At 45.8% G+C, this 19,370-nt stretch overlaps 1 protein-coding gene across 1 annotated transcript; it reads right to left on the bottom strand.

Moving 5' to 3' along the window:
• Positions 1–3,004: 3,004 nt before the first annotated feature.
• Positions 3,005–16,853, bottom strand: LOC127044335 (uncharacterized). Its single transcript, XM_050939051.1, has 5 exons — positions 16,777–16,853; positions 15,835–16,384; positions 9,556–10,094; positions 7,931–7,997; positions 3,005–5,678 (listed from the first exon to the last, which is right to left on the bottom strand). Exons 2-5 carry the CDS (start codon positions 16,382–16,384, stop codon positions 4,159–4,161), a joined length of 2,676 nt encoding a protein of 891 aa, XP_050795008.1. The 5' UTR covers positions 16,777–16,853; the 3' UTR covers positions 3,005–4,158.
• Positions 16,854–19,370: the final 2,517 nt, after the last annotated feature.

Below are 19,370 nucleotides of genomic sequence, written 5' to 3'. Positions count from 1 at the left end.
TACTCACTTCACCTCTCTACAAAGGAAAAAGGACTGTAAGCTATCTAAACTCCTACCTGCCTCATGGGGCCACAACTGTGGTACCCCCAACCCACCCAGCAATATTGTCAATCTATCCAACTACATACTCAGCCCAGAAGAAAAGTCTGTCCTATCTCGGGGACTCTCTTTCTGCCCTGCCACCCCCACCAACATGATACAGTTCTGCAGCGATCTGGAAGCCTACTTTCGTCATCTCCGACTCAAAGAATACTTTCAGGACAACACTGAACAGCGCAAAGATACACAGGTACCCTCCCACTAACAGCACAAGAAGAAGAACTCCACATGGACTCCTCCTGAGGGTCGAAATGACAGTCTGGACCTCTACGTTGAATGCTTCCGCTGACGTGCACAGGCAGAAATTGTGGAAAAACAACATTGCTTGCCTAATAACCTAAGTCGTGCAGAACGCAATGCCATCCACAGCGTCAGAAACCACCCTGACATTATCATAAAAGAGGCTGATAAAGGAGGTGCTGCTGTCGTCACGGACAGGTCTGACTACCAAAAGGAGGCTGCCAGACAACTCTCCAACACCAAATTCCACAGGCCACTTCCCTCAGATCCCACTGAGGAATACACTAAGAAACTACAGCATCTACTCAGGACACTCCCTACACTAACACCGGAACAAATCAACATACCTTTAGAGCCCCGACCAGGATTATTCTATCTACTACCCAAGATCCACAAACCCGGAAATCCTGGACGCCCCGTCATTTCCGGCATTGGCACTCTCACTGAAGGACTGTCTGGATATGTGGACTCTCTACTCAGACCCTATGCCACCAGCACTCCCAGTTATCTCCGTGACATCACTGATTTCCTGAGGAAACTACAATGCATTGGTGACCTTCCAGAAAACACCATCCTAGCCACCATGGATGTAGAGGCTCTCTACACGAACATCCCACACACAGATGGAATACAAGCTGTCAGGGACAGTATCCCTGATGATGCCACAGCACAACTGGCTGCTGAGCTCTGTGCCTTTATCCTCACACACAACTATTTCAAATTTGAGGACAATATATGTCTCCAGATCAGTGGCACAGCTATGGGCACCCACATGGCCCCACAATATGCCAATATTTTTATGGCTGACCTGGAACAACGCTTCCTCAGCTCTCATCCACTCACGCCCCTCCTCTACCTACACTACATTGATGACATCTTCATCCTCTGGACCCATGGGAAGGAGTCTCTGGAAAAATTCCACCACGATTTCAACAGCTTCCACCCCATCATCAACCTCAGCCTGGACCAATCTACATGGGAGGTCCACTTCCTAGACACCATGGTGCAAATAAGTGATGGTCACATTACCACCACCCTATACCGAAAACCTACCGACCGCTATACCTACCTTCATACCTCCAGCTTCCATCCCAGGCACATCACACGATCCACTGCCTACAGCCAAGCACTGAGGTACAACCGCATCTGCTCTAACCCCTCAGACAGAGACCAACACCTACAAAATCTCCACCAAGCATTCTCAAAACTATAATACCCGCACGAGGAAATAAGGAAACAGATCAACAGAGCCAGACGTGTACCCAGAAGCTTCCTACTGCAAGACAAACCCAAGAAAGAAACCAACAGGACTCCACTGGCCATCCCATACAGTCCCCAGCTAAAACCTCTCCAACGCATCATCAGGGATCTACAACCCATCCTGGACAATGATCCCACACTTTCACAGGCCTTGGGTGGCAGGCCAGTCCTCGCCCACAGACAACCTGCCAACCTGAAACATATTCTCACCAGTAACTGCACACCGCACCATAGGAACTCTAGCTCAGGAACCAATCCATGCAACAAACCTCGATGCCAACTCTGCCCACATATCTACACCAGCGACACCATCACAGGACCTAACCAGATCAACCACACCATCACCGGTTCATTCACCTGCACATCCACCAATGTAATATATGCCATCATATGCCAGCAATGCCCCTCTGCTATGTACATCGGCCAAACTGGACAGTCGCTATGGAAAAGGATAAAAACGGACACAAATCAGATATTAGGAATGGCAATATACAAAAACCTGTAGGAGAACACTTCAACCTCCCTGGTCACACTATAGCAGACCTTAAGGTGGCCATCCTGCAGCAAAAAAACTTCAGGACCAGACTTCAAAGAGAAACTGCTGAGCTTCAGATCATCTGCAAATTTGACACCATCATTTTAGGATTAAACAAAGACTGAATGGCTTGCCAATTACAAAACCAGCTTCTCCTCCCTTGGTTTTCACACCTCAACTGCTAGAACAGGGCCTCATCCTCCCTGACTCAACTACCTCATTATCTCTAGCTTGCCTGCATATATGTACCTGCCCCTGGAAATTTCCACTACATGCACCTGACGAAGTGGATATTCACCCACGAAAGCTCATGCTCCAAAACATCTGTTAGTCTATAAGGTGCCACAGGATTCTTTGCTGCTTTTAGCTTAAGGTTGAGCACATTCATAGGTGCCTTGCTGGATCTGTGCCAGAGTATTCTGCACCTTGCAGGATCAAGCCCCTAACTATTCTTATAAATATTCAGGTTTCTTCTCTGAATTAATATTTTGGTAACAATGATTAAAATAAATTAATTTATTAAGAGCATTTATCAGTTTGATAACATCAATTACAAGTTTTTAATTATTCAGATAGCTAAATTTGAAAGAATGCAAAACCCCCAAAACTCTGATGTCCCCTTGAAATACAGGCCTAACATAATTTAAAATCACAGGCAAGCAAGGATGAGACCATGGTAAAACACCAATTGATTTCAGTGGGGCTAGGATTTCACCCCATCATGGTAATAGGACATTAAGCAACATTCAAGTCAGTCTGTTTTATTTGTGTTAATTTTTCTTAACACATATTGTAATACAAACAATATTTTTAATTCAAGGTAATCTTTGGAAACATGATACCCGATTTTAAAAAAACCATAAACGAATGTAGTTTTCATAATGTACTGTATTCTGCATAAACACCAACAGAAAGCACAAAAACACAGTATTAAATTAAAATATACTTAAGATATCCCTCCAGGTTTGACACTATAGAAATATAAAAACTTTGTAAAAGTAATAAAATATATTCAGATAAAATTTTTACAGTTGCAAAATGTTTAGAACACACATCGAAGCAGAATGTCATTACACAGGAATGGCAGTCTGCTATAAACCAAATTATCTTTCCTATATATAAGCAGCATTAGAAAGTCTGAAGTATTTCCCTTCTGTAATGGACAAGATTACTACAATGAACTAATGCATGTTACATACATACTGTAACGTAGTAACCTACAGGACTGCATATATGCATTAGAATAGGTTCTGTTTATCCATCTTTATCTGCAAGGGCCAGATTCTGCCACGCTTATTCATACTTACCTTACTTTGCAATTACCTGCACTGGAAATACTCACAGAGAAGAGTACCACTCTGTGTGGGCAAGGACTCCACGGCCATGGAACAAAATGTTGTTTATAAATGGATTTTGCTCTTGAAGTGTCCAGAATTCTGATATTAGAGTTAACATTATACCGATTTGAAGGCAGCCTCACCAGCATCAGTGCAGAAGCAAGGGTGACAATACCATGCCATGCCACCCTTACTTCTGTGCTGCTGGCAGCGGCGCTGCCTTTCGAGCTGGGATCCCAGCCAGCAGCCACCACTCTCCAAGTGCCCGGCTCTGAAGGCAAAGCTGCCGCCACCACCAGCAGCACTGCAGAAATAAGGGTAGCTGTAGCTCAACCTCCCCAGCTCCAATAACATTGTGACCTCCACCCAGAACTCCCTCATATTTTGTAGGTCCTGCAAAATCTGAGTTCAAGAGAATGCTTTGTAAGAAGCAGAGCCTGAGCTGGACTCCTGACACTACAATCCAAGATGTTAACAGAGCAATCTCTTTGGAAAAGCAGAACCATTACTTTTGTTTAGATGATAATCCAACCAAAGATTATTTTTAAAATGTTCCAAATGGTAAGAATATTTTAATGCAATGTTCTGTACATGTTCACACAATCTATGGTTCTGAACATATGTAGTATGACAAAATTCAAAACCCATTGCAAACTGTCCATTCGGGCTTACTTCACTCGAAAGTAACTAAGATGAAATCCATAAAATAGATATACTGGTGCTATGTTCATGAGCGATCTGATTGATTCTTCCACGAACACAGTCAAGAGAAATGGATATCAATGTACCATTATGCACTTCGAAAGAAGAGCGGAGGGACACACTGGTCCATATACTTCCCTCAGGCATCTGACCTCCAATTTGCTGGCCAATTGCTGTGGGTTGCATCTGATCATTGATCAAATGATTTAGAGTCACTTTAAGTACATTACATGAGTGGATCAGCTTTAAACTAAAAGCAATGCTAGCAACTCCCCTTTCAGTAAATCTGAAGTACTTCTGAGCAAGTTCTCCAGAAGAAACAAGCTGTATTTGTTTCTCACTGGCTGAGACCTGGGTGAAATCCAGTAATTTGTTTCTGACAGCTCCTGTAGGCAGTCGTGTAACAGAGACTGTGGCTGAGATGGCAGTGGAAACTGCAGATGGGATCCAGATGAGGCTAAGCATACTAATTCCAGAGCTGTCTCCAAAATATCGAACGTTACATTGAGCTGGAGAAAGGATCTCAAAGCTAAGCAGATCCCCACTGTTGACTTTTGTGGCCCCAGAAGCAGATATTGATGTGTCTCTGTAATTTACACCAGATTTATACATGTTCATTAATTCTTGGTTAGTACCATTCCTATTGATATAAGAAACCAAGGAAAAGCCTTCACGAACACATGTATGGCCCATGGAATAGAGTGCTTGGTGAAAAACAAATTTTATAACACCTGTTTCAGTGAACTTTATAGCTCTGCCATCGTGAGACAAACTTAGCATGTAAGGGTCAGAAATGGAAATAACTTTAAAAGTAGGTTGATAGTTAGTTTGATAGTGCATTGCAGTTGACATCTGTGCACTCATAGCCACTGCACCTGTATCATGGGACAACCAAAACAAACTGAGAGGAGTATTAAGGTCATAAATATTTAAGTCTTTACTTTGGTTGCAGAATTGATTTGGACTCTTCAGAAAGAGAGAGAGAGTTTGGCTTGGTTCCACTTCTGCCGCGCTGCTTAAACTGGTGCTCTGAAAATATTTTCCTTCTGGTTGTTCGATACGAACACCACTCAGTTCACAGCCTTCGTCTGTGTCATTTAATTTCAAGGACAGCTGGAGAAAGTTTCTGCAGTTGTGCTTTACAGCAAAATTGAGGTCAGTCCACATCAAACCATGTTGCCTGAATACCAGGCTGTTATCTTCAACAGTTACAACTTCACAGTGAAGCTTTCCCTTTATCTTCAAGTTTAAACCAGAGTAGATCTGAGAAGTGCCAGACTTTGCTGAGGGTAAAATAACGTTTGCAGCCCACGATTCAGAAAGCTTGTTCTCGCTGGCTCCTGAACAAACAGTGTCAGCGACTGGTGAGCAAGGGAAAGCTACTATTCCATCCTCACACTCTGAACAAGCCTGGCATTCCTGCATTTCTTTATTAAAGAAATAGTCCTCTCCACACAGTCCCAAGGCTGCATCTTTTTCAGCAATTCCAAGGCATCGGAAGCCACCTGTTTGTAGGAAGTAGGCAGTTTTAGTCACAGGCAACCTTCTGAGCCATTTGACACTAACAAAGCAAAAGCAGGTTATTCAACATTGTCAGAGAACCCTTGATTCCAAGCATGGGTTAAGCACTACAGCCTCAATACCCCACTGCATTCACGCTGCACCCAGACAGAGTGGGAAAGGGGAGCCGCAGGGATCCCAGCCCCCAGTGCACGTTAGGGAACTTAGGGGAATGGCAAGCTGATGGGAGGCTGCTGGTCCACTCTGGTTCCAGGCCCCCACTAGCTCGCTCCAACGGGCTGCTCTTTCTGCAAGCAATGGACAAAGCAGGCGGCTGCTAAACAACGTTATAAGGGAGCATTGCACAACTTTAATCAAGCATGTTCTCTAATAGACCAGCAACCTAACAATGAAACAAGGTTAACCAGGACGACTTTAAGAGAGGAGTTACTGTACATTCATTCCTTCTAAAAGTGGTTTATATTGTAGAAAAGGATTTTTTTCTTAAATGTAGTTTGCTTCTTAAAATTTTTTTAATATATATTTAAGCAAGTTTTTAGACTTTAGCTTTATACAGTTTTGTGTAGGCGGGGTATGGAGTTTGGGTGGAAAGGCAAGGGAGTGCCAGAGAAAGGACATTCTTTAACCTGCAGGACCCTTCTCATCTCCTTGACTGACTGTCCAATAGCAGAGCTCATAACCAGTGAAACACTGTATTCTGTCCATGTAGTTCCTTTTAGTTCTTGCCTGGCTGACAGGTAAAAAAGAACCCTCCTTGCTGATTTAGCATGCTCATTGTGTCTGTTAACTTCATACTTGTGGGCCCGACTACCACATTGATTGGCAAAGGGCCACCTAAGGTAGGTGTGTCAGGCCAAAGCTGGGGTGGAGAAGTGTAACAGAACTTATGGTTCTGAGTCACTCTGGCGCTTTTGAACATGCCATCCTAAGAAACTGGAGGTGAAAACTGGGGCTTCACATCTCAATACTAGACAATACTATCGTTACAAGGCGCTTCAGATATTGCAGAGGGGGGAGCTATATAAATACACAGATTACCGTATATTCTCGATCATAAGCCAGTTCGTTTATAAACCGACACTCCTCCCCCTCTCAAGATGGAAAATTTGTATGACCCATTCATGAGCCGACCCTATAATTCAGGGGTCAGCAAACTTTGGCTTCCAGGCCATCAGGAAAAGCCACTGGTGGGCCGAGATGGTTTGTTTACCTCGAGCGTCTGCAGGCTGGGTGGTAAACCTAAGCAAACAAAGTGTTCCAGCGTGCCAGCTGCTTACCCTGATGGGCTGGAACAGCAATTGGTAGAGAAATGTTTTAAGGGGGGAGAACCTGGAGGTCAGGGGAGTAACCCCTGTGACCACTCCGCACATGACCCCACCCCTAGCCCAGGACCCCCACACTCTCCCCATCCCTTCCCACCTCATCTAGGGAGGGCCAGGGGAGGATGTCTCTGGCCTGGCTGGAGCTGCTCCGGCAGGTTGGGCAGCACACCTGCAGCCTGCTCTGGTTAGCCAGACTGGGGAGCATGGCTGCATTGTGCTCCGGTGGGCCAGGTGGCAAGACCACAGACTGCTCTGGGGGGCGGGGCCGAGCGGTACAGCTGCAGCCAGACAGCCCCAGAGCTGCAGCTGCTTTGGAGGCCGGCGGGGGGGGCGGGTGGGGGGAGAGGCGGAAGCCTCTTCCCTTCTGGCTCTGCTGGCTGTGCTGCCTGTCCTTGCTCCCGCTGTTGGGGAGAGGGGTGGTGTTCCACCTCTCCCTCTCTATACCCGTTCATAAGCTGACCCCCTTCTCTGGTGCTTCCCCTTTTTACTGAAAAAATCTGGCTTATGAATGAGTATATAGTTTAAAAAAAAAAAAAAAAAAAGATAAGCAACTGCAAGAGATAAATGACTCGATTATCCTTCCATGCCAGTTGGCCAGCAGGGGTAATGCCATTGATTTCAATGGTGTTACTCCTAATTTACACCAGTGCGAGAAGAGTGTCAAGCCCATAGGCAGCATGGGAATTAAAAAGCCAAACAGAAGGAAAGCACCAGAGGCTGTGAAGAGTGTTATTGGTCTCCCAAGATTAGTTTTCATTCTTACAGCCTACCTCTCTGTGCCGGGTGCCTTTGACTTTCATTGATTCTAGCATCCTAAGCACTTCAGGACCCAGCACCTAGCAGCATAGTGCTCTTAATTGCCTTCCTGTTCTGTCACTGAAGATGTGCTTAGTCACAGAAAGGTAGGAACTTACCTGGAGTATTCAGGCATTTTATTCTCTCACCACAAATGCTGGGAGATTCAATGCATTCGTCTCTGTCCTACAAATCACAAGAATCATATTCATTTCACTTTTAATGAAATGGCTAATATGGAAGCTTTGAAACAGGAAAACACTTACCTGGAACGCCAAAGGAAAAACATTTTAGTTCAATTATATAAAGCATCCAGTTAAACCAAGTCAGGTTTGTAAACTGACAGCCACTTACCTGTACTGGTTTTGTAAAATAAACTTCTGAGGATTCAAATTCTCTCTCTCCCTGACCATATCCTCCTCTCCCAGAATTCCCTGCTGTCTCACACTCCTTCTGTGTTCTGAGCCATCAGCCTCCAATTTCTGACACACTCTGCTCCATCCTCCTCCACTAGCTTCCCTTTACCTCCACGCTATTCCCTAATCTCAGTCAGTCTGAATTTCCATCATCTTCCCGTCCCTCAGGTCCTCAAACAGTGTCATTTTCCCATCTTCTTTTTCTCTTCTTTCCTCATATTGATGGTCTCACTGAATCATGTCATTTCTCCAGAACTCAACCATCCCTCTCTCGTCCCCCAACCCCCACCAAAACTGTTGTCTAAGCTCTGATTATTTCTTTCTTTGATTATGGAAACCTCCTTCTTTCTGGCCATCCATCACACCATCCTTTCCACATATCCAGAATGCTGCCACTACAGTCATTTACTGTGTACCTGGCACTGAGTGTGTCTAGCCTCTTCTCAGTTTTCTCCCTTCCTTTCCTATACCAGCTACATTATCTTTAAACTCTCTCCATGCCTTCAAAGCCCTTTGTAACCTAACTCCTACTTACCTCTCTGCCCTGGTCTCCTTTCACAGACCTCCTCACCCACTTAAGCTCTGCGGAAGTTGCATGTCGAACAATCCAAACCATGTCCCTCTTCAGTTCTCAACTCTGGGACTTTTCATGCCTGCTTATATGGCTGGAACCACCTCTGTGACCTGCTGTTTCCACTCTCTTCTCCAAGTCCCTCCTTAAAATACGTTTCCCTAAGGCCCATAAACCACAACTCAATACTTTAAGTTATTGGAAAAGAGATGCATAGAGAGGAATAGCTCAGTGGTTTGAGCATTTGCCTGCTAAACCTAGGGTTGTGAGTTCAGTCCTTGAGAGGGCCATTTAGGGATCTGGGGCAAAAATCTGTCTGGGGATTGGTCCTGTTTTGAGCATGGGACTGGCTAGATGACCTCCTGAGGTCCCTTCCAATCCTGATACTCTATGATATATTGATCCAAGCATATTTATCACTGTTCTCATGTCACCTCCAATGTTCATACAACAGCTATTCAAATTTTAAGCTCTCTGGGACAAGGGCCTTGTTTTCATATCTGTTTCTAAAACACCTAGAATGCTGTTGGCGTTAAGAGACAATGAACTGCTGCTAAATACATTTCTTAAAGCAAATACCTCACTGTTAACACAGCGAACCTAAGAATCCTAAACTTAGCATGGCATAGAAAACTTACACTCAGAGTAGGAGCTCTCTCCCTGCTCTCTCTCAATAGCCTCAGTCTCAGCACAGTATCCTCGTTTGCCTGACAAAATGCTTGATCTACTTATTAAAATACACAGAATAATATTTCACCTGGCAAATCCGATCAGCGTTTGCAGAACATTCAGACATTTGGAAAAAACCAGCAGGGCACAAGGTGCATTTTTCACACTGTGATGGTGTCTTTTGGAAATTGCAAAATTCATCACTTTTACAAAGGCCGCAGTCCAGCAAAGACTCCCTAACATCAATCACTTTTGCATCAACTTCTACTTTCTGTACAGAGTATGACTTCTGGAGATGACTTCTGACCTGATTCTGAAGTCCTTGAAGCTGGGTTTCAAAATAATGTTGAATATCCTCATGCAAACTCTGAAATGACATTTGTTTCACTGTGTCGAAAAGCATGCCATACTGGACTTTTATCAGATGCATTTGCTCATACATTTTTCTTTGTTGTTCAAGAATTTCTCGTTGCTGGCTAACTAACGTGCTCTGTTGTTCAGCAAGTTTTTGTTGCAAATCCACAATTATCTTCTGTTGGCTTTTTAACATTTCAACAAATTTATCTTGGCCTTTTGCAAGCTGCAGTTGTAATACTAGTGCATCTTCAGATGGAACTTCATTTTCTCCTGAAATACAAACAGTCTATTACTTTTCCTGACAAAAAAAATAATTTTCCAGATTATATTATCTCCTCAACGACATTCAAAATTCGATCAGATCTTCTTTTAATGATTGAAGATTTAAATGTAAGAAATAACCTTCTCACATACAGTGGAGTTGCATCATAGGCACATTTAACTTATGTGATTTTAACTATACGCGCTCGGCAAAAACAAAAAACAAAAAGAGAAAAGTAACAGTTTAAATACTGTACCTGTAGTGCGCGTGATTCCGCCCGCCATTCCACTCAATGAGCGTTTGACTACATGTGATTTTCGTTTTATGCGCTGACTACAGAACCTAGCCCCCACGTACAATGCAATTTCCCTGTATCTATCCTATAAATAGTGCTTAGAGATGGTGTCCCTAGCATTTTTTTGCCAGAAGTTAGGAATGGGTAACACAGGATGGATCACTTTATGATTACCTGTTCTGTTCATTCCCTCTGGGGCACCTGGCATTGGCCACTGTCGGAAGACAGGATACTGGGCTATATGGATCTTTGGTCTCTTATGTTTTTATGTCCTTAAATATATGAATCTTGATACTTGTGTGAACAAGCAAAAATTAAAACCTCTTTAGATTTATACTCATAATCAAATGATAATTGACTTTTTACATAACTGCACTCAAAAAACAAAACAATGTAAAACTTAAGATCCTAAAAGTCCACTCAGTCCTACTTCTTATTCAGCCAATTACTCAGACAAACAAGTTTGTTTACACTTATGGGACATAATGCTGCCCGCTTCTTATTTACAATGTCACCTGAAAGTGAGAACAAGCATTTACATGACACTTTTGGCTCGTAAGTTTTACACTGTTTTGTTTTTTGAGTGCAGTTGTGTAACAAAAAAACCCCTAAATTTGTAAGTTGCGCTTTCATGATAAAGAGATTGCACTACAGTACTTGTATGAGGTGAATTGAAAAATACTATTTATTTTATCATTTTTAAAGTGCAAATATTTGTAATAAAAAATAACAAAATAAAGTGAGCACTGTACACTTTGTATTCTATGATATAACTGAAATACTTGAAAATGTAGAAAAACATCAAAAAATATTTACTACATTTCAATTGGTACTCTATTGTTTAACAGTGCAATTAAAAGTACAATTATTCGCGATTTTTTTAATCGTGGTAACATTTTTGGAGTTAATCGCATGAGTTTACTGCAATGGACAGCCCTAATTTATATTACAATAGAAAAAAATGAGTAAGATTTTCTAATGCAATAATCCTCTCTTGCTAGCCCTTCACGTCTAATAGTAGAATTTTAACTAATCTACTATGTTTTATGTATTTATTAAAAATACAAAACTTCTCTTATCAATATCTTGTTTCAATACTCCCATACTCAAGAACTACGGGCCTGATCCCAAATACACTCACACACAAGTAACTTTATGCAAGTAGTTCCACTGAATGCAAAGCATGAGCGCAGGACCAATTCTTATATTGATAAATATGTGCATTGCTTTAATTCAATATAACGAGGCTGCTCAGTTTTATGAACAACATTTACAGCCATACATGCTAAAGTAGGGGGAAAATCAAGCCTCAGGCTTCAGGACATAAGTTCACCACCACTGAGGAGCAGGAAAGACATTAACATCACCATGCAGAGCGTACAGTATGGAATTGTGTTAACATTACCTGGAAACATCAAGTGTCGAACACTGCAAGAGGCAGTGGCTGGATTTCATTTACGGTTACTAGATTTTCTTATATTTAATTATTTTATTCCCTCATCACCAGGCATATATCAATCATTTTATTTTCATTTTTCAGCACTCTTCCAAGTCTCAAGGTGCTTTACATGCACACAAAACTCTTAAGAAGAATTACGCAGCTAGCATGCTGAGACCACAGCCTATCTTGCTGACCAATACTGTCTCATTGTTTCTTTGTATTCCCCAATCTGTCTGTATCTGTTGTCTCAACTTATACTTAGTCTCTACCACACAGAGCTTACAATCTATCTTTTTGTCCTCTCTTTGTACAGTACATATAAAATCTACCTTCAACTATAATCCTCACATTAAACCTATCCTATCCCTTCATTCCTCAGCCTACTGTCTTCACCAAAGTCCAGGTTTTTCCAATATGCTCAAGAGGTTAACAAAATTCTAGAGGACCAAAGGGTATTAAAAACATCTTAAACTGCCCATGTTAGCCCAAAGAATCTTCTCACACACTCAGGGCCAGCGCTTCCATTTAGGCAGCCTAGGCAATCGCCTAGGGCGCCAGGATTATTGGTGGGTGGCATTTTGCCGGAGGGGGCAGTAGGTGGCTCCGGTGGAGCTGCCGCAGTCGTGCCTGCGGAAGGTCCGCTGGTCCACGGCTCCGGTGGAGCTGCCGCAGTCGTGCCTGCGGACGGTCGGCTGCTCCCGCGGCTCCGGTGGACCTCCCGCAGGCACCACTGCGGCAGCTCCACCGGAGCCGCGGACCAGCGGACCCTCCGCAGGCACCACTGCGGCAGCTCCACCGGAGCCGCAGGACCAGGGTGCGGGGCGGCGAAATTGCTGTGCGCCTAGGGCGCTAAAACCCCTAGCACCAGTCCTGCACACACTCCCTGTAACACTCCAACCGACCAAGCCTTGCCAGAGATAATTCATAGTCCAAACAAATGCTTCACCAAAAATGTGCCCTAAAACTGCAGTTCTCAACCAGGGGTCCAGGGACCCCTGGGGGGCCACAAACAGGTTTCAGGGGGTCCGCCAACATAAACCAGAGAGCAGAGTCAGCATTAGACTCACTGCGGCCCAGGGCAGAAGGCCGAATTCCAATCCCCGCTGCCTGGGGCTGAAGCCGAAGCCCATAGCAACTTAGCTTTGCGAGGGCCCCTGTGGCATGGAGTCCTGAGCAATTGCTCTGCTTGTTACCCCCTAACACCAGCCCTGGTTTATAATCTACTTAAAAACAGTTGTTGTGGCACAGGTGGGCCACAGAATTTTTATAGCATGTTGGGGGAGGGGGGAGTCTCAGAAAGAAAAAGGTTGATAACCTCTTCCCTAAAAAATCCAGATTGGCAGTTTATCAGGATCTGATTGAGGGAGTGAATTCTATAGCCCAGGAGCCATCATCAAAAACATTTTGCCTGTGTGGCTGGAGCCGCTAAGGACTAAAGGGACTGAGGTGCTACAATGGTCAGCATTGTCATACTTAACTTCTAGGCATCATGCTGCCTAGCAGGATCCACAGCCCTGAGTTAGGTGCCAAGACTCCCTGTACAATGCATGGGGAGAGAGAGGTGCCGAAGACTGGAATTCACAGGAGCCAACAAGCTGATCAGTGAGATGCTGAAACTGTAAGGCAGAAAATGCTGAGAGAGGTGGGGCTTAAGCCCTGCTCCACTCAGAATTAACAGCCACAAACCTTGTCCTGGCGTTAGGCACAGGGACTTGAATCTGGATTCAAGTTCCAGATTACTCATCCAGAGCAGGGATTTGGGTCTGTGAAATCCCTAACCACCAAATTACTGGCTATTCTGGGGTGGAGTTCTCTCAGTCTCTCCTGCGGGAGATCCTCCACTGTGCATATTCATTGGGCCAGAGCAAGACTGACTGTAGCCTCAGGGCTAGGACACCCACCTAGGAATTGGGAGACCACATTCAAGTTCCATTCTCTGAATCAGAAAGAGCAGAAACTTGAACCTAGACATCCCAGAGGAGTACCCTGATCACCTTATTATTCTGAGGCAGGAGGGTATCTCCCTGGGTGTGACTAGAAATGCTATCCTGGACCTGACAATATTTCATTGAAACTGATACTGGAACTACTGGCAGGAATGTTTCAATGAATTGGAATATTTTGCTGAAAAATCCACAACAAACAATACTGTTTATGCACTTAGCTGATATAAATGAGACCTGAGAAACCCTCTAGGCCACATTTTCTTCTCACTTACTATGGTTTTACATGAGTATGAGTCAAATTACTTGAGTGGAATTGCTCTTGATTTTACACCAGTATCAGTGGAGAAGAATCTGGCCCATTGCCTTTATCCTGGGAAACACTATTTTGACCCTTTGTGCCCTCCCTTCTCATGACAGTGACAGTTGCTATAATCCAGTCAAAACCAGTGCTATCACAGGATGCATGTGTGTAATGAGTGATCATATCCTTTCTTCCCACCAGATGTAGTTGCAATAGACCTAAACTCTGCCCCATCACTACACTTTATGCTTGGTACTGCTAGTGAACAATGTTAGGACAACAGAAAGTATAATTAAGCTCTTTGACAGATGAAAAGTTTGTATTTAAAATAAAAAAATAAAGTAAATTAAAGTTTGTCAATAGGATTCTCAAAATGTTGCATCTTTACATAGGTCAAAGAGGTTTGCTGAAATATCCTTTTTTCCCATCAAATTAAGACTCTTCATTGAACAGTTGGTGTCAAGATATGATTTCAATATGTGACTACGAATAAGGGGGTTCCACAACTCAAGACTGCTATTAACCATAATATGTCCAATAAGAATGCCCAGAAATTGTTCAGATGCATCTCCAAAAATGTACCATCCTAGTCTCAGCCCTTTGATTTTCCACAGGAGCTTGACACACAGAATTCCTAATTTCCATTAATCTTGACAAAAAAAAACATGTAACAAAAATAAATCAGTCTACCCTATTTTTAGATCCCTCAGGTGAGACATTAATCAAGTTCTTTATTATTTTGTGGCCATTAAAGACCTCATGATGCTTTTTTACTGCAGGAGAGATATAAGCCCAGAGATCCTGGACTGATTCTAAATTGCATTCTGCTGGCCCAAATTTGCCCTGCAGTTTCAATTGGATATAACATACTTCATCTTCATACTAAGATGCTGTCCACCATTAAAAAATTGACAAATTCCACCTTAGAAGTGGTTGACTTTTCATGATGGTGTTTTAAATAATATAGTTGTAAAGTGCTCCTGGAATCCTTCCACTCTCTAAATGAGTTACCAGTTATTATTAGTTTGTCAATGTCCGTAGGATTCTGGTGGGCAACAGTAACCGTGCCCGATTACCAAGTCATTCCTTCGGGATGTAGATGTATTTTCATCCTATTGAAACCCTGTCTGGCCTTGCTGGAAATTACAGACATCAGAAATACCAGATTGTGAAGCTAAATAGAAAACATTTACACTTGGTAAAAAAACGTTTGATCTCCTATTTTGTCAGGCTTCCTTGTCTGCTCCTTTGTTGCTTCCCTTATTTGAGTGTGGGGAGGGGGGAAAGAGACATAGTTCCTGCCCCCCGTTTAAAGACTAGGGCCACAAATTTGGGCCCAAATTTTCAAGTGGCCATGAATTTGGGGCAGCCAGCCCCACACTTTGGGCCTGAATTCCAGAGGTGCTGAGGACCTTCAGCTCCCTACAGACTCCAAGTGGAGCTGTGGGCACCCAGGCCCAGCACTTCTGAAATTCAGGCCCTAGGTGTCTCATTTCTGGCACCTCCAATCCTAAGGGGCACTGAAGGAAATGCGGAGCTTGGACCCTGGCTAGCTGAGAGGTAGGCGCCAAATGCTGGGTGTTAACCTGGAGACAGGCACTTGGGCTCCCGGCCCTACCCTATGCAGGCCCCAGGCCAAGTCACTGTGCTGGTGGCACTCCCGGGCTCCTCAGCACGGGGGCCGCAGGGGCCGGCGCACATACACCCCCTTGGGGCTGGCTCTCCCAGCTCCACCCTGCCCGCCCGCTCGGAAGCCAGCACCCACCTGGGCTGAGGTCGCAGGTGAGCTGCACGCCCAGCTCCGAGGCCGGGTAGGCGAAGTCTTCAGCGAGGAACTGGGCGGCTCGCTCCGCCTCTCTGAGCAGGGCAGGCTCCGGGCAGGCCTCTCCCTGCTGGGCGCACGGAGCCCCGCTGCCCGGCCGGGACCTGTGGCGGAGCCGCAGGGGCAGTTTGCATTCAACGCCCTTGCAGTCCCGGCTGGTGCCGTTGGGGGCCCGGGCGGCGCAGTCCGCTCCCAGGCAGCTCTCCCCGGCGCCCCTAGCGGCCGGGGCAGGGAGCTCCGGGCTGGGCTCGGCGGCGCTCCTGGAGGGGAAGGCGGGGAGAGGGGCAGTGTGCGCGGCGCTCGGCTCCTGTTTGCCGCGGGCGGGCGTGGCGGTGTGAGGGAAGGAGCGGGACGGGCGGCTGGCTCTGCCCGAGCAGCGGGGCCCCAGGCACTGCTGTCTGGCCGGATCGCTAGCGCCGCCACCACACAGCAGCGAGAGGCAAACGCTCAGCCAGCAGCAGCAGCGAGCCCACCGCAGCATCTCCAGCCGCATCTGCAAGAGAGAGAGTGAGACAGCGAGGGCCGGGGGAGCAGCCCCGCGCACCGCACAGGGGCTCCCTTAGCTCCCAGTGCCTGTACCCCCCTCTCCTCAGCGCCCAGGCGCCATGGCCAGCACTGTTCTGCCTTGCAGCAGGCGCCCCCCACTTGCAGAGTGCACGTTGCCCCCGGACGCCTTCGCTACTAGCTAGGTAGGGTCACGTTTGCACCCTGAAGGGCTCTTCCAGAGCCCGGTTCTCTGCACTCTCCACCCCTGGCTGCAGAGAGCTACAGCTTCCCGCCCCACTCATTCTGTACGTCCGCCCGCCTGTGTCAAAGGCCGGGCACGCTCTCTCCAACGTGGGGCTTGGCTGGTTAGATGGGCCCGTGAGTAGTCAGCTGCATTACCTAAGAGACGGCGCGGAGCTGCACTTGAGAAGGCCACCCTCCCTAGAGCTGGGCGGCTCGCAAGGGCCAGGCAGGGAGCAGAGGAGTTTCCTGTCCCAGTAGTGGGGACTGACCTCCTCTCCAAGCCTGGAGGAATGTTAATATTGAACATTCCTTAGACTTCATTAGCATCCAATTTCCCAAGCACCTCCCTTTAACTCTTGCCACTCCAGCGCCCTGGGCTCGGGGGGAAGATTCCTCATAAAAAAAGATTACACCGAGTAAAGCTTTTATTCCGTGAGGACTTGCATACGCCGCTATCATGAAGACAACAGACTAAACACCCGCACTTCACCTAAGCCAAAGCAAAAGGCAGGGCTCGCGGAGCGGATAAATGTTGGAAGACTGCGACTGTGACCTCAGGGGGTAGCCAACGAGCGACGTTTATTCAACAGTAAAGGCGACCTTTAGCTAACCTAGAAGCTGGGGGGTGGGAGGGGAGGGGGAAGGGAAGACAATGGGTTTCACTTTAAACCAGTGGTAGTGCGAGAGTTGAAGTCTGGCGCTCTCTAGTTGAAACTCTACCCCCCCGTGATAACTGACTACAGTAGGCTCCAAACTCACAAATCTCATCTCTTCCAGATGTTTATAGGACGAAAAACAGCATATCTTCTTTCAAAGGGTGTGTCCACTTTGTCCGTTTTGTTATTGGATTTGGCCATCGTAAAGGTACACACCTATAGTGGGTAAAATCATACCTGTAAGTAGAAAAAAAACCACAAATTATATATATATATTTGTGGAACTCATTGTCTCCAACCTTCTCCCCCACCACACAATACTTTTCTATTAACAGAGGTATAGTCTCTGCAAAATTAAATAGAAGAGAAGAAAGGGCTGGCTAGGATCATGCATTTTTGTCTATTTTTTGTAACATGTTTGAAAGTTTATGTTCCAAATTTCAGTTCTGTGCAGTCACTCTGGCTGATCTGTTGTTGTGCCGTCTGAAGGAAAACCATAGAACAATGCCATACACACAATGGGACTAATTCAACTCCAGTGACTCCAGTGGGAAAAGGGTCAAGCTTAACATTAACACAGGGAAGGCTAGCAGCATTAAAAGGGCTGTTCTAGAGCAAAAGGCCGTAATCATAACAAGCAGTCAAGTATCAGAGGGGAAGCCGTGTTAGTCTGGATCTGTAAAAGCAGCAAAGAATCCTGTGGCACCTTATAGACTAACAGACGTTTTGGAGCATGAGCTTTCGTGGGTGAATACTCACTTCGTCAGATGCATGTAGTGGAAATTTCCAGGGGCAGGTATATATATGCAGGCAAGCTAGAGATAATGAGGTTAGTTCAATCAGGGAGGATGAGGCCCTGTTCTAGCAGTTGAGGTGTGAAAACCAAGGGAGGAGAAACTGGTTTTGTAGTTGGCAAGCCATTCACAGTCTTTGTTTAATCCTGAGCTGATGGTGTCAAATTTGCAGATGAACTGAAGCTCAGCAGTTTCTCTTTGAAGTCTGGTCCTGAAGTTTTTTTGCTGCAGGATGGCCACCTTAAGGTCTGCTATAGTGTGACCAGGGAGGTTGAAGTGATCTCCTGCAGGTTTTTGTATATTGCCACTCCTAATATCTGATTTGTGTCCGTTTATCCTTTTCTGTAGCGACTGTCCAGTTTGGCTGATGTACATAGCAGGCAGGGCCGGCGCTACCATTTAGGCAGCCTAGGCAATCGCCTAGGGCACCAGAATAATTGGTGGGCGCCGTTTTGCCGGAGGGGACGGCAGGCGGCTCCGGTGGAGCTGCCGCAGTGGTGCCTGCGGAGGCTCCGCTGGTCGCGCAGCTCCGGTGGAGCTGCCGCAGGCACCACTGTGGCAGCTCCACCGGAGCTGCGGCACAAGCGCGCGGGGTGGCGAAATTGCCGTCCGCCTAGGGCACTCAAACCCCTAGCACCGGTCCTGATAGCAGAGGGGCATTGCTGGCATACGATGGCATATATTACATTGGTGGACGTGCAGGTGAATGAACCAGTGATGGTATGGCTGATCTGGTTAGGTCCTGTGATGGTGTCGCTGGTGTAGATATGTGGGCAGAGTTGGCATCGAGGTTTGTTGCATGGATTGGTTCCTGAGCTAGAGTTCCTATGGTGCGGTGTGCAGTTACTGGTGAGAATATGTTTCAGGTTGGCAGGTCAGTCCTCGCCCACAGGCAACCTGCCAACCTGAAACATATTCTCACCAGTAACTGCACACCGCACCATAGGAACTCTAGCTCAGGAACCAATCCATGCAACAAACCTCGATGCCAAATCTCCCCACATATCTACACCAGCGACACCATCACAGGACCTAACCAGATCAGCCATACCATCACTGGTTCATTCACCTGCACGTCCACCAATGTAATATATGCCATCGTATGCCAGCAATGCCCCTCTGCTATGTACATCGGCCAAACTGGACAGTCACTACGGAAAAGGATAAACGAACACAAATCAGATATTAGGAATGGCAATATACAAAAACCTGTAGGAGAACACTTCAGCCTCCCTGGCCACACTATAGCAGACCTTAAGGTGGCCATCCTGCAGCAAAAAAACTTCAGGACCAGACTTCA

Source organism: Gopherus flavomarginatus, chromosome 2 (assembly GCF_025201925.1).
Source record: "Gopherus flavomarginatus isolate rGopFla2 chromosome 2, rGopFla2.mat.asm, whole genome shotgun sequence".
Taxonomy (NCBI): domain Eukaryota; kingdom Metazoa; phylum Chordata; order Testudines; family Testudinidae; genus Gopherus; species Gopherus flavomarginatus.
The sequence above is the reverse complement of the archived record's forward strand: the minus strand, read 5'-3'. Positions and strand labels throughout refer to the sequence as shown.

What these genes read in the sequence shown, in the direction of transcription:
- LOC127044335 (XM_050939051.1), bottom strand. Translation starts at nt 16,384, where the DNA reads ATGCGGCTGGAGATGCTGCGGTGGGCTCGCTGCTGCTGCTGGCTGAGC. An exon ending in CACCTGCGACCTCAGCCCAG is followed by an intron (nt 10,095 to 15,834) that starts GTGGGTGCTGGC and finishes TTTGTATTTCAG; the next exon opens with GAGAAAATGAAGTTCCATCT. An exon ending in AAAATGCCTGAATACTCCAG is followed by an intron (nt 5,679 to 7,930) that starts GTAAGTTCCTAC and finishes TCCTACAAACAG; the next exon opens with GTGGCTTCCGATGCCTTGGA.